Genomic DNA, 15,000 nt, shown 5'->3' with positions numbered 1-15,000 from the left:
TTGGCTCCCTCTTCCTCCATCCCACCCGCTCAAGCAGGGGCCAGCCTGCTCTAGCCTCCAGCAAGTCCTGCACGCACCGCTCTGTGCTTCTCTAGCTCCTCTGCCTCCTCTGCGCCCCCCTCCTCTCGGGCAGAAGCCACCCGGAGCACAAGCACCAAGCCCGCCAGCCGAGTCCTCGCTGCTCACTACAGTGCGCGCATGTAGTGCTCAGTGGCCCAGGCCACTGTGTGTGTGGGGGGGGGTGGTGGTGGTGGTGGTGGTGATTTTCTGCCCCCCACATGATTCTGGTGTGCGTGCCCACAGAAAGGGCTCCGAGTGCCACCTCTGGCGCCCGTGCCATAGGTTCGCCATCACTGGGCTATCAAATGGCCAAAGACTCAGAAAAAATCTCACATTTGCTGTACACGGATGATTTGAAGCTGTATGGGAAACCAGACACAGAAATCCAGTCACTAGTAAACACAGTCTGAATATTCAGCACAGACATTTCGACGGAGTTTGGCCTGAAAAAGTGCGCTACTGTGGCAATAAAGAGGGGCAAGATCACCGAGAGTGATGGGATTGAAATGCCTGATGGCCAACTCATCAAGTGCAACCAAGAGGCAGCTTATAAATACCTAGGCATTTTGCAGCTGGATAACATCAAGCATGGGCAAGTGAAGACTGTTGTCAGCAGAGAGTACACCCAGAGGGTCAGGAAAATTTTGAAATCTAAATTAAATGGCGGGAATACCATCAAGGCCATCAACACCTGGGCCATACCCGTCATCAGGTACACTGCAGGAATCATCAACTGGACACTGACTGAGTGGAAGCATTAGATAGAAAAACTCGGAAGCTTATGACAATGCACCTTACACCCACGCAGTGATACTGATAGATTATACCTTCCCCGGAGATCTGGAGGCAGGGGCTTACTGCAAGTACAGCAAACAGTGGAAGAGGAGAAGCATGCACTGGCCGATTATGTGAAGGAAAGTCAAGAACAGGCATTGATTGAAGTGAAGAACAGACATTTGCTGCAAACCCAGAAAACCAAACAAGAATACAGAAAAAATGTGATTAAAATGAGGACTGAAAGTTGGCACAACAAAGCGCTGCATGGCCAATTTCTGGAGAAAATCAAAGACAAGGTGGATAACAAAAAGACCTGGCTGTGGTTAACAACTGGAACTCTGAAAAAGGAAACTGAATCCCTGATTTTAGCTGCTCAAAAGCAAGCCATCATAACAAATTCGATCAAGGCCAAAATCGAAAAATCCTCAGATGATGCAAAATGCAGATTGTGCAAAGAAGCGGATGAAACTGTAGATCATGTCCTCAGCTGCTGCAAAAAGATTGCCCAGACTGAGTACAAACAGAGACACAACTCAGTGGCCAAGATGATCCACTGGAATTTATGCAAGAATTACAGCATAAGAACAGCTAAGAACTGGTGGGAACATTGTCCAGAGAAAGTAATGGAAAATGAGAAGGTCAAGATCCTGTGGGATTTTCGAATCCAAACAGACAAAGTGTTGAAACACAATACACCAGACATCACCGTGATCAAGGACAAGAAAGTGACCATCATCAACATAGCAGTCCCCGGTGCAGCAGGGTCATTGAAAAAGAGCACGAGAAGGTCACTAGATAACTTGATTTGAAAATCAAGCTTCAGCGTCTATGGCACAAACCAGCTGAGGTCGTCCCAGTGGTAATCGGCACGCTGGGCGCCATCCCAAAAACACTAGGGCAGCACTTGAAACATCTTCGAATTGAGAAAATTAACATCTGTCAAATTCAGAAGGCAGCCGCACGAATACTACGCCGATACATTACAACTTCCTAGGCCTCTGGGTGAGGCTCGAATTGAAGGCACATCTATAAAATAGTTCTCAGATAAGAAGCAGACTATTAAAAACACCTTTAAAAATGGAATGCTTCATTTTGAAGGATAGAATTGTTTTGACCTGGTGCCTGAAGGTGGGCAGGTCTCACAGGGGAGGCCGTGAGGGGCCACCCGTGAGAAAGCCCTTTCTCTACTTGCCACTTGCCTTTGTAGATGGGAGCACAGAGGCTCTTTCCACACAAATCTGTTAAAATGCTTTGAGGCAGGAAATAAAATGTTTCCCCCATGGAATTCGGCCTTGTTTTTTTTCAAACCCTGGCGTTCCCAAAACGTTTTATTTCCAGCCTCCAAACATTTTAAGTGAATCCCCTCTTAAAACAGTTCTTTAGCCTAAATCAAAGTCAAAATATGTTCACTTGCTGTGCTATTTACCAAGTTTTCCATGCCCCTCTGAACTTCCCAAACCTTCTCCTCAGTGACATTTTTATCACGTCTCTGAGCTCACTCCGTTCCTGCTCACCTGTTTATTGTCATCATTTCTGTGGGTTTTTTTTTTTAAAAAAAACTTTTTGGGGGTAAAATCTTTGAAGCCTCCATTATATGAGTCATAGAGAATTGTAGCGAAAAGCACTGAAGCACTGATTCAGCAAATAACTTTTCAAAAAGCGGAAAACCCCTCACGGCACTCGCGAATTGTTTTGAGAGGGTAAACGGAGGGGATTGAAAACGTTTTACAAAAGTTTACGAATGTTTTCGGTGATTGGGGCAGAAAGGGTCAGAGGAAAAGGCACTGACGGGGATATTAATCGGCTGATGTTCATGAACTTAACTTTGCCGACAGTAATAAGTCTTCCAATGACATGATGGAATGATAAAGTGTGTGAGAGATATGATAAATGTGCGTGTGTGAGAAAGCAAGCAAGCAAGCAAGCTCAGGCCTGAAGATTTAAGGGTAGGCCCCTGGGAAGTCACGTTTAGGGAGGAGGTGTCCTTGGTAGAGTATAAGCCCGTGGTGGCGAACCTTTGGCACTCCAGATGTTATGGACTTCAATTCCGATCAGGCCCTGCCAATTGGCCATGCTGGCAAGGGCTGATGGGAATTGTAGTCCATAACATCTGGAGTGCCAAAGGTTCGCCACCACTGGTTATAAGCAGTCATTTTCTGCAGGAGAAATGGGGGGTGGGAAATGTTTTAAAAGTAGAGGAGGAGGAGGAGGGGTTTGATTTATAACCCCCCCCTTTCTCTCCTGTAAGGAGACTCAAGGTGGCTTACAAACTCCTTTCCCTTCCTCTCCCCACATCAGACATCTTGTGAGATCGATGGGGCTGAGAGAGTTCTGAGAGAACTGTGACTGCCACAAGATCACCCAGCGGGAATGTAGGAGTGCGGAAACACGTCTGGTTCACCAGATAAGCCTCTTCCGCTCAGGTGGAGGAGTGGGGGAATCAAACCCGGTTCCCCAGATTAGAATCTGCCTGCTCTTCACCACTACACATTAGCAATGTATGTGATCTGGAGATCCGTGGTCATTCCCAAAGATCTCCAGCCCCCTCCTGGAGACTGGCATCCTTAGAGACAGGTTCATCTGCTCCAGAGAGCACAGTCTGCTAGGAGATCCTTCTGTGGCTGTACTTCTTGAAAAGAATGGGAACCGGGCAAGAACACGGTAGTTTGGGTGTTCACTTCCCCTTTGTTTCATTGGGGCGCACGTGGGAAAAATTTCTTGATGGATTGCATTGCATGCTGCCTCTCTTGTCTACTGCATGTTGATTCTGCCTTTCCTCGGAGGACAAAGGCATGGTTCTCCCTTATTTTTACCCTCACAACAATCCTGCGAGGTGGGTTTGGTAGAGAGAGCAGCCAGCCTGGCCTCACCCCGTCCAGATCCATGGCCAAGTGGTGATCTGAACCCAACTGTCCCCGATCTTGTTCCGAGGCTGTAACCATACATAGGCTCTGTACCAACATGAATCCATGTCTGAGTGGAGAAGGCTGTTTGGAAGTCAGGCTTCAAAATATCCTTGAGGGTGGATTTTTCGGCCAGCTGTGATGCAGGAACCCCTGGGATGTTTTCTGTCCAAGAAGTCATGGGAATGGGCTGAACTTATTTAGTGACCTTTGGAGGATGTGTGCATTTCCCTCCCGCCTCCTCTTCCCATATCTCTGCAGCTTATCTTGCGTTGGTCGCCCGTCGCTCTCCGCGATGCCGCTCGGGAAAGGCTGGAAGAAAAAGGTGGAGGACATCAGCACCGTCTATGACGTCAAAGAGAAGCTGGGCGCGTAAGTGAACAGAGGCCTGCAGAGAGACCAGGGTGGGCATGGGCAGTGCCCCTTGGCATGGCTCTGGAGCGCCATTTGCAGTCGAGGCCTTGCAGGATTCCTGGGGAAACTGGCACTTTGGTTTCGGATCTTACACCTGCTCTCCTCCTCTCCCGCAGCCTGAAAGACTCTCTCGGACTGGCCTCCCTTCCCCTCAAAGCTGAATGACGCTGTAATTTCTCCCTCCCTCCCAGCTTCAGTATTGGGCAGTAGTGGTGGTGGGGATGCATGCATATTGTTCAATACTGCAGCATGCCCACAAAAGGCTTTTCCCGGGTGGGTGAGAAATACAACAATGTGTTGGTTTGTGCTATTGTAGGTTTGGGCTGGCTCACAGCCTCCTTTGTCCGTGCTCCCTGCCTTGCGCTCCAGATCTGTCCCCTAGGACACTTCAGACCCCCAACCTCGCCTGCCCTAGCGGGTGGACGTGTCCCCCTACAAACGATGCTTTCTGCAGAGAAACCCCAGGAATGCGGCAGCCTGATGCGCTTCATTTGCATCCTCCCCTCCCATTGGCTGAGGGATGCTCCCAGACATCTCTGACGTGCATGGGCCAATAATAGCTCAAGAGTCCAGGGAATTGGGGGGGGGGGGGGATGAAGACGGAAGAGTCGCTCATGGTGTAACCCTTTCCTAACCGAGCTCAGTCCACGAATCCTGATTCCTTCTTTGAGAGGAGGTGGAATGTGGGGTGGGCCAAGCATGTGCAATTTCAAGAGGTTGTGGGATGCAGACAGTTTTTGGGAAAGGTATTTCGGGGATATGAATCATGGCCCTCTCCTAGCAAGCGTTTCCCCCTAAGCAACCAAGTTCCATTTCACAGTTATGCTTGTCGGTGGTTGTTTTTCTAGCTTCAAGCGATAACGCTCTGTATGCATGAGCACACCCTACTGCAGGTTGGTTACTATGGACGCAAAGCTACATGCTGCCAGTTGGTGTAAATTCACGCGCACAATTTTTGGATCGGTGGGATGAGAATTGGAGAACCGCCTAACTCCCGTGCCCACTTTTTTTGGGGGGGGGAATTGAGGTTCTGTCATTTTTACAGTTTGGTAACACTCAGATAATTTGTACCCCCTTTTGCCTCCCAAGTATTTATTTGACATTCAGTGACACTCAGCAGGGCAGGGTGAGAAAATGGTGCCCGGGGTAAAATGTCACCCAGGTGCTGCTGCCCAGTCCAGCCTCTTGACCCGGCCCCGCCAGGCTGCTCCGGCCCACATGCTTTCTATTCCCCACAGATAGTTTTATTTTTCAGCCCGAGGGGCGAGTTCTGTGACTCTGAAATGCTAGCTTGGTACTTTGCGAATTTTAGTTTTTCTTTATAAAGGTCTTACTCTACTGGCTGTTGTGGGTCTTCCGGTCTGTGTGACCACCCAGGTGGTCTGGCCATTTTTGCTCTTCATGTTTCGCCCACATCTATGGCTGGAATCTTCCTGTGACATGCCTTTGGCCTTTTTACCCTATTGCTCAAGAACATAAGAACATAAGAACAAGCCAGCTGGATCAGACCAGAGTCCATCTAGTCCAGCTCTCTGCTACTCGCAGTGACCCACCAGGTGCCTTTGGGAGCTCACAGGCAGGATGTGAACGCAATGGCCTTCTGCTGTTGCTGCTCCTGAGCACCTGGACTGCTAAGGCATTTGCAATCTCAGATCAAAGAGGATCAAGATTGGTAGCCATAAATCGACTTCTCCTCCATAAATCTGTCCAAGCCCCTTTTAAAGCTATCCAGGTGAGTGGCCATCACCACCTCCTGTGGCAGCATATTCCAAACACCAATCACACGTTGCGTGAAGAAGTGTTTCCTTTTATTAGTCCTAATTCTTCCCCCCAGCATTTTCAATGGATGCCCCCTGGTTCTAGTATTGTGAGAAAGAGAGAGAAATTTCTCTCTGTCAACATTTTCTACCCCATGCATAATTTTATAGACTTCGATCATATCCCCCCTCAGACGTCTCCTCTCCAAACTAAAGAGTCCCAAACGCTGCAGCCTCTCCTCATAGGGAAGGTGCTCCAGTCCCTCAATCATCCTCGTTGCCCTTCTTTGCACTTTTTCTATCTCTTCGATATCCTTTTTGAGATGTGGCGACCAGTCCAGACCAGACCAGACTTGGATTACAGTCCCCCCCACAATGTGATGACAAGGCTGCTTGCAAACATTTTTCAATATTTTATTTGATCGCCTGGTGCCTTTATCTTTCAGAGGGGCCTTTTCGGAAGTGGTGCTGGCCCAGGAGCACGGCTCCCAGCGCCTGGTGGCATTGAAGTGTATTCCCAAGAAAGCCCTACGGGGCAAGGAAGCAGCAGTGGAGAACGAAATTGCAGTGCTCAAAAAGTAAGTCAATGCCTGTGTTTTTTTCAGACTACACGGTGAACCTGGGCTGAATTCGAGAAACTGTTTTCAGTACCTGGACGAAGCCTCAAGTCATGTAAAAAAAATTTGTCAGAAGGGTCTCTCTGAGCGTGCACAGAGGGTTTGTGATTGAATAACCAGGCCAACCAGTCTGGGACTAAGGGACAGGCTTTGGGGGATGCAAATTTGAGGGGCCCCCTTGCAATGCAGAGTTAAGCCAAGGTGGACCTATTTGTTCTGGGGGAAGATGCAAAAGAGGTTAAAGAGTGGACTTGGAATCCTACTACAGCCATTTCAGCATTCGGTGGGGTTTTCCTGTGATTTCCTGTGATTGGATCGGCTAGGGGGTTTCCCTAGCCCAGTGATGGCGAACCTTTTTGAGACTGAGTGCCCAAATTGCAACCCAAGCCCCACTTATTTATCGCAAAGTGCCAACACGGCAATTTAACCTGAATGCTGAGGTTTTAGTTTAGAAAAAACTGGTTGGCTTTCTCTTCCTCCGCCCCACCTGCTCAAGCAGGGGCCAGCCTGCTGTAGCCTCCAGAAAGTCCCACGTGCACTGCTCTGTGCCTCTCTAGCATCAATGCCTCCTCTGCACCCCCCCCCCCTCGGGCAGCAGCCACCCGGAGCACAGACACCAGGCCCGCCAGCCAGGTCCTCCCTGCTCACTGCAGTGCTTGCACATCATGCTCAGTGGCCCCGGCCAGCCTAGATCTGTGTGTGGGTGTGATTTTCCACCCCCCACATGATGAACTCTGTTTGTGCGTGCCCACAGAGAGGGCTCCGAGTGCCACCTCTGGTTCGCCATCACTACCCTAGCCTATCCAATCTGCCATTTTGTCTGCCTTGTTCTTTCTGTGCAACCTCCATTTGGCTTTATCAATTTCATGTCAATTACACAAGGTCAATTGCTCCAGCTATAGATTTTCAGGTTAAAAAAAAAGAAGAAAAGAGGAACATCTTTCTGATATCTCTGAAATGGTGACATGAAGAGCGGGTGAAACTTCTGTGCTGTGGGTGGGGGAAGGTGTGGAGGAGTGAGAAAACCCGATGAAAGCCTAATGCACATGGATCCCATTAGCTTCCCCTGCAAAGGGAGAGAAAAAGTTGCACTGACAGCTTTCGGAAACCACGAGGATTCTCTGATCTGAGCACATGGTGAGGTTTGGAAGAGGGGAAAATGTGTGCATATATGAGAATCCAATCCAAAGGGAATGTCCGCTCAATGCAAAGGAGACCACACGTGCGTAAACAGCTTTCGGAAACCACGAGGATTCTCTGATCTGAGCACATGGTGAGGTTTGGAAGAGGGGAAAATGTGTGCATATATGAGAATCCAATCCAAAGGGAATGTCCGCTCAATGCAAAGGAGACCACACGTGCATAAACAGCCTATGTTATTTGTACTCATTCTTGTGGGTCACCACCGTGAGCCGGGTAAGATTCCAGGATCTGGGCCGACATCTGCAAGTGCCTGGTGGGGCAGCTGCCAGGGCCCAAAGCTTCCAGGTCAGATTTTCCATCTCTGATTTACGTCAATCTCATTGATATTGCAGGATTCAGCATGAGAATATTGTGGCCCTGGAGGACATCTATGAGAGTCCCACTCATCTCTACCTTGCCATGCAGCTGTGAGTCGTGATCCTGTGCACTCTGAACATAGCCTTTTTTTCAACATGGAGACGAGGGACTACTCCCAAGGAGCAGCAGTGGCGTAGGAGGTTAAGAGCTCATGTATCTAATCTGGAGGAACCAGGTTTGATTCCCAGCTCTGCCGCCTGAGCTGTGGAGGCTTATCTGGGGAATTCAGATTCGCCTGTGCACTCCCACACACGCCAGCTGGGTGACCTTGGGCTAGTCACAGCTTCTCGGAGCTCTCTCAGCCCCACCCACCTCACAGGGTGTTTGTTGTGAGGGGGGAAGGGCAAGGAGATTGTCAGCCCCTTTGAGTCTCCTACAGGAGAGAAAGGGGGGGATATAAATCCAAACTCTTCTTCTTCTTCTTCTTCTTTGGACAGATTAGTCCTTTCTGGAGATGCCCTACACTCCGGAAATGCTAGGTTTGGCCAGTTGGCAAATCTTTAGTTATGCGGCTCCAGGAAGTGCTGATTTGGTAAGGCAACCTGGTTGTTCCGTGTTCAGCTACTATAATGCCAGAAAATTTTACTCATCACAAAATCGAAATAAAGTAATTAAGACTTTTTAAAAATTGCTTTGGTAACAAAGGTGTTAAAAGTTTGCAACTTTTAATGTTAGGGCCACCAAGCTGTACCTAACTGACGGCGACCCCAGCAAGGGGCTTTGCAGGCAAGTGAAAAGCAGAAATGGTTTACCATTGCCTTCCTGTGCGGAGCCTTCTTTGCTGGATGGGGGGATTGGCCCTGCTTAGATTCCGAGATCTTACCAGATCAGGCTAAGCAGTGGCGTAGGAGGTTAAGAGCTCGTGTATCTAATCTGGAGGAACCGGGTTTGATTCCCAGCTCTGCTGCCTGAGCTGTGGAGGCTTATCTGGGGAATTCAGATTAGCCTGTACACTCCCACACACGCCAGCTGGGTGACCTTGGGCTAGTCACAGCTTCTCGGAGCTCTCTCAGCCCCACCCACCTCACAGGGTGTTTGTTGTGAGGGGGGAAGGGCAAGGAGATTGTCAGCCCCTTTGAGTCTCCTTACAGGAGAGAAAGGGGGGATAGAAATCCAAACTCCTCCTCCACCTCCTCCTCCTCCTCCTCCTCCTCCTCCTCCTTCTTCTTCTTCTTCTTCTTCTTCTTCCACCACCTGCTGGGTTCCAACTTGCCTGCATTCAAGCACATTTCCAGTATTGACCTTTTGTATCTTGTCAAAATTACAAAGCTATATTCTAAACCGTTTGGTCATTGCACATTCATACAGTTGTTAACGCTTCGAGTTTTTCCATTAAATTATTTACTGAGTAATGGGAAGAAGAAGAAGAGTTTGGATTTATACCCCACCTTTCTCTCCTGTAAGGAGACTCAAGGTGGCTGACAAGCTTCTTTCCCTTCCTCTCCCCACAACAGACACCTTGTGAGGTAGGTGGGGCTGAAAGAGTTTGGCGAGAACTGCAACTAGCCCAAGGTCACCCAGCAGGAATGTAGGAGTGCGGAAACACCTCTGGTTCACCAGATAAGTGTCTGCCACTCAGGTGGAGCAGTGGGGAATCAAACCCGGTTCTCCAGATTAGAATCCACCTGCTCTTAACCACTTCACCCCACTGACTTTCAAGAGGGCATATGCACATTTGGTAAAAAAATAACCTGTCTTTGTGAAATGCTTTCCCGACATAGAAATGGCCCCAGCTTGTCCTCTTAAGATGAAAGCCTGCGTGGTATACTGGTTAGAGTGTTAAGCTAGGAACTTGGAGGCGCAGGTTGCAATCCCCACTCATGCTGTGAAAGGTTACTTGGTGACCTTGCGCCAGTTACACACTCTTAGTCTAACCTACCTTCCAGGATTGTTGTAAAGACAAAACAGAGGACAGGAGAAAGATGTTCCCCCCTGGGGAAAAAGGTGGAGTTTAAATGAAGTAGATAAATAAATATAAAAAGTTGACCTGAGCTGCAGACACGGAGCTGGTTTTCTGGGGAGGGGGATCCTGGGAGGGAGACAGGAGTAGATGGAGCAGGAGTTTTCGAGTCGGGGTGGGGGGTGGGGTGGGGCGAGTTCTGATGATCTTGTTTCTAACCATGTCAGGTTTTAAACCTCTTTCCACTCTACAAAAGTGTAAAAGTCTGCCATGGGAACCAGCTGGGGCCAGTCACTTACCCACAACTTAGCCTACCTTACAGGGCTGTTTTGGGGATAAAATGGAAGAGAGGAGAATGATGCAGGTCACTTTGGGTCCCCACGGGGTATATATTAAATAAATAAATGAAATGGTGCAGTACATTTAAAAGGAGCGTCATTTTTTTTATCTCAGAGGAATGCTCCTTCCGCCGAGAAAGTACGGAACGGGTCTGCTCGGTCCAGCACTCTAAAATCAGAATACGTTCAGTGTATGCAAAACATTCAGGCACTTAACATTTTCATAGTGTTTTGGAGCATGAACAGATTTGTGAATTCAGGCTGCCTCTTTGGGATCACAACAAGCTTTCTGCGATGCAATATTTTCCTGCTCGCTTCCGACTTCGGCTTTTACATAAGAACATAAGAACAAGCCAGCTGGATCAGACCAGAGTCCATCTAGTCCAGCATTCTGCTACTCGCAGTGGCCCACCAGGTGCCTTTGGGAGCTCACCTGCAGGATGTGAAGGCAATGGCCTTCTGCGGCTGCTGCTCCCAATCACCTGGTCTGTTAAGGCATTTGCAACCTCAGATCAAGGAGGATCAAGATTGGTAGCCATAAATCGACTTCTCCTCCATAAATCTGTCCAAGCCCCTTTTAAAGCTATCCAGGTTAGTGGCCATCACCACCTCCTGTGGCAGCATATTCCAAACACCAATCACACGTTGCGTGAAGAAGTGTTTCCTTTTATTAGCTCTAATTCTTCCCCCCAGCATTTTCAATGCATGCCCCCTGGTTCTAGTATTGTGAGAAAGAGAGAAAAAGTTCTCTCTGTCAACATTTTCTACCCCATGCATAATTTTGTAGACTTCAATCATATCCCCCCTCAGCCGCCTCCTCTCCAAACTAAAGAGTCCCAAACGCTGCAGCCTCTCCTCATAGGGAAGGTGCTCCAGGCCCTCAATCATCCTTGTTGCCCTTCTCTGCACTTTTTCTATCTCCTCAATATCCTTTTTGAGATGCGGCGACCAGAACTGGACACAGTACTCCAAGTACACTTTTGTGCCTCTCTGCTTTCCTTTGCTTCCATGTAAGAGTTGCTGTTGACTTTCATTCCTTCAAATGGAGTGTCATAAAGTGTTTAATAACAATCCTTTCGTCTGTAGAGGAAGAGAACTAGGGTGGGGGTGGGGACAGAACGGGGGCGCTATCGAGGCAGGACATTAAAGTTCCAAACAAGCATGGAATGTCATTTTGCACATTGTCTCTGGTTTTCCCGGCATTGTGCAAACCCCCAGGCAGTTGTCTTAATTTACAGGGTTTTGGAGCTTAAATGAATTTGTTAGGATGTTGGTGGTGCATTTGAAATCAAAGGTTTAAAGATTATCTCCCTGATGTGGGGGAGGCTGTTGATTTTTATGAGCTCACCGTTTGGGGAAAGGCAGTAATGTGTAACACCTTTCCCCCCCCACACAACACAATGAAAGCCAGGGCAGTGTAGTGGTCAGAGTATCAGACCAGTATCTGTGAGACCATATACCAGTGATGGCGAACCTATGGCACGGGTGCCAGAGGTGGCACTCAGAGCCCTTTCTGTGGGCACGCGTGCACAGAGTTCATCATGTGGGGGTGGGATGGAAAATCACCCTCCACACACACACACACAAACACACACACACACACACACACACACACACACACCCACACCTAGGCTAGCCTGGGCACGATCCTTTACCTGGGAGTAAGCTCGAAGCGTTGCACGGTTGCTTCACCAAGCTTACTCCCGAGCAATGTGCGCCTTGGAGCCAACCGTTTTTTCTAAACTAAAACCTCAGTATTCAGGTTAAATTGCTGTGTTGGCACTTTGCAATAAATAAGTGGGTTTGGGTTGCAATTTGGGCACTTGGTCTCGAAAAGGTTTGCCACCACTGCCATATACCTTCTCCAATCCTGCTCCCCTTGGAGAAAGGGCTGCGCAGCTAAATAATTTAACGCTCTCGAGGGAAAGGCAGGCTTTATACTGGCTGTCTTTGGCCTGCAGCGTGACAGGGGGAGAACTGTTTGACCGCATCATTGAGCGGGGCTACTACACGGAAAAAGATGCCAGCCTTCTCGTCCGGCAGGTGTTGGAAGCGGTGAACTACCTGCACAGCCTGGGTATCGTCCACCGCGATCTCAAGGTAAGAAGGCCAAGGGCTTCAGGGTGTTCTAGAATCAACAGTGAGCAATCCCACCAGATTACCAGAAAGGCCGCACAGCTAAATAATTTAACACTCTTTAAACCAGGGGTCCCCAAACTTTTTAAACAGGGGGCCAGTTCACTGTCCCTCAGACTGTTGGAGGGCCGAACTAAAAAAAACTATGAACAAATTCCTATGCACAAATGACTGTAAAAATGTTTGATTTCACCTTTCAGCCTTTCTGTCATGGTCTATTTTTAGAACAGAGACCAAAGTATGTCAAGTACAGGGTGGGCTCCAAATATTGTTGGGGAGGCTGTGGAATACCTTCCCCTGTAAAAAAAAAAAAAAAGCAGAACTTTCCCAATTAAGATATTTCCCATCTAACCCAGGATCAGGTATCTTCCTGGGTTCTTCCTCCCTAGCAGCCAGCGAGCGATTCGCCAGCCTGGCTGATGCCAATGGGAGTGAGGCGGAACAGAAAGCCTGAGAGCAACACATGGAGTAGCTGGAGAGGGAAGTGGGCATGGAGCAGAGCGCTAAGCTACGTGTAAGGTTTCCAACTCTGGGTCAGAAAATGCATGGAGATTTGGGAGTGCCATCATGTAATTGCAATCAACGGCTGTTGGGGCCGGTTCCTCCTCTCCCTCGAGCCCCCACTGCACATGAATGGAGCCATCGCTGCCATGCCTGGCGGGCCGGATAAATGCCTTCAGGGGGTCACATTTGGCCCCCGGGCCGTAGTTTGGGGACCCCTGATCTGGGCGATCCTCTGGGGAGCTAGATGGTTGAGTTGGATTAGAATCTCTCACCATCTCTGAAGGTGGTCTCTTGGGCTAAACGCTGTTTCTGTGCTTTTGCGACTTTGCTGTGACGATGAAATGGCCGACCCGTGTGCCCCTCTGGAGGATCTTTGGAGCACGGGTCACGTGGCAGGTGGCTAATCCGTCTGGTTCCCCAAACAGCCCGAGAACCTTCTGTACGCCACTCCGTTTGAGGATGCCAAGATCATGATTACGGACTTTGGGCTGTCGAAGATTGAGCAGGATGGAGTCATGGCCACGGCATGTGGCACGCCTGGCTACGTGGGTGAGTATCACACGGTGTCACAGTGAGGAGAGCAGGAAAGGGGCTTGTAGCGCGGCAGCTTAGGAAAGTGGTAAAGTCTATCTTGGCCACCTCAGATCTGCCTTGTTGATGTTCAAGATCTATAAAGGGCTATGATAGCTACATGGGAACATGAAATATTGGGAAGAAAAACACCTTTGAGAAACAGATACTAAAGATAACAGTGAGGGGCCGACTATGGTTGGAAAAGGTGGGGTAGAAATCTAATAATAATGACTAAAAGAGGGGTGGCCTTGCCTTTCTTGTGGGAGGTTTTGGAATCAAGACTCTAAGAACATAAGAACATAACAACAAGCCAGCTGGATCAGACCAGAGTCCATCTAGTCCAGCACTCTGCTACTCGCAGTGGCCCACCAGGTGCCTTTGGGAGCTCACATGCAGGATGTGAAAGCAAGGGCCTTCTGCGGACTAGATTGTGGACTCTGGACTAGATTGTCCTGCCATCCAACATTGAGTAAACATCTTGGCTTTAGTGGACTTGGGCGAGGTATCCAGCTGCTAACAATGGCCGATTATGGATGAAGGAGCTGACCTCGTCTCTACCTCACTGTGGCACATGCCGAAAGGGCTCTTGCTGTCCGCAGGGAAAGCCGAGGGCAAGAGCAGCAGTGACGTGGCAACTTCCGTGTACATTGGTACAAGGAAGGTTGCCACCCCGGGATTCAGTTACCAGCGTGCTGTAATTGGCCTCTGCACAATTGGCCAATCACACTCTTTTGGTCTGATCCAACAGGGCTTTTCTTAGGGCGTAACTAAGGTATCCCCGGGGAAGCCTTCCATTTTGAAGCTGTGAATCGTCAGTCAGGGATTCCTTTCCGTTGTGTTGCAGCGGCCTGATCCTGATTGGAACCAGAACTAAGCCCCCACAGTGCAGCGCAAAGGGGTTCTCAGCTGGGAATTCTCTGCTTCAAAATGGCGGGCGTTCCTGGAGATGCCAGTATCATGTAGTTCAGCCCTTAATTAAGGCTGATAGAAAGTTGATCTTGAGGCCATTTTCTGTTTGTGGTTGGGAAGAACAGAGGCCCCTTAATCCCTTCAGCTCCCAGAACTATGAGTTCAAGTGCCTGCAGAATATGGCTGGAAAAACAGCATATCTGCCCCTTAATTAATTAAGGGTTGTAGTTCTAATGTCTCTGAAAACGTTCGGGCAGTTTTCTCGAGTTGCTTGTTGTGTGTCCTGTAATGTTTGTGTTGCCTCATTCTTCAGTTCTGCAGTCCTTTTTTTCATTACTTGGTTCCATTTTGTGATCCACGTTAAATCTCAATGAGAAAGGTGAATGGCAAATGGAGAAAGTGAATAATCCTCCCCCCCACCCCCATGCTGCCAACCTCCACAATGATACTGGCAAATAACTAGGCTGGGGTTTTCCCTTCAAAAATGGTATTGATGGTACTTGATTTATTTGTATTGCCGAAGGCTTTCACGGCTGGAATCACTGGGCTGTT

General features: G+C 48.8%; 1 protein-coding gene across 2 annotated transcripts in view; it reads left to right on the top strand.

Annotated features, from left to right (window-relative positions):
• LOC125430247 (calcium/calmodulin-dependent protein kinase type 1B-like) overlaps window positions 1-13,556 on the top strand; it is a 25,065-nt gene extending 11,509 nt beyond the window's left edge. For both annotated transcript variants that reach the window (XM_048492120.1, XM_048492121.1), the window contains exons 2-6: window positions 4,002-4,112; window positions 6,358-6,489; window positions 8,064-8,138; window positions 12,288-12,426; window positions 13,392-13,556. In XM_048492120.1, coding sequence (XP_048348077.1) covers window positions 4,036-4,112; window positions 6,358-6,489; window positions 8,064-8,138; window positions 12,288-12,426; window positions 13,392-13,541 — 573 coding nt within the window. In that variant the 5' untranslated portion in view covers window positions 4,002-4,035 and the 3' untranslated portion in view covers window positions 13,542-13,556. The remainder of the gene's footprint in view (window positions 1-4,001; window positions 4,113-6,357; window positions 6,490-8,063; window positions 8,139-12,287; window positions 12,427-13,391) is intronic.
• Window positions 13,557-15,000: the final 1,444 nt, after the last annotated feature.

Source organism: Sphaerodactylus townsendi, linkage group LG03 (assembly GCF_021028975.2).
Source record: "Sphaerodactylus townsendi isolate TG3544 linkage group LG03, MPM_Stown_v2.3, whole genome shotgun sequence".
Lineage (NCBI taxonomy): Eukaryota > Metazoa > Chordata > Lepidosauria > Squamata > Sphaerodactylidae > Sphaerodactylus > Sphaerodactylus townsendi.
The sequence above is the reverse complement of the archived record's forward strand: the minus strand, read 5'-3'. Positions and strand labels throughout refer to the sequence as shown.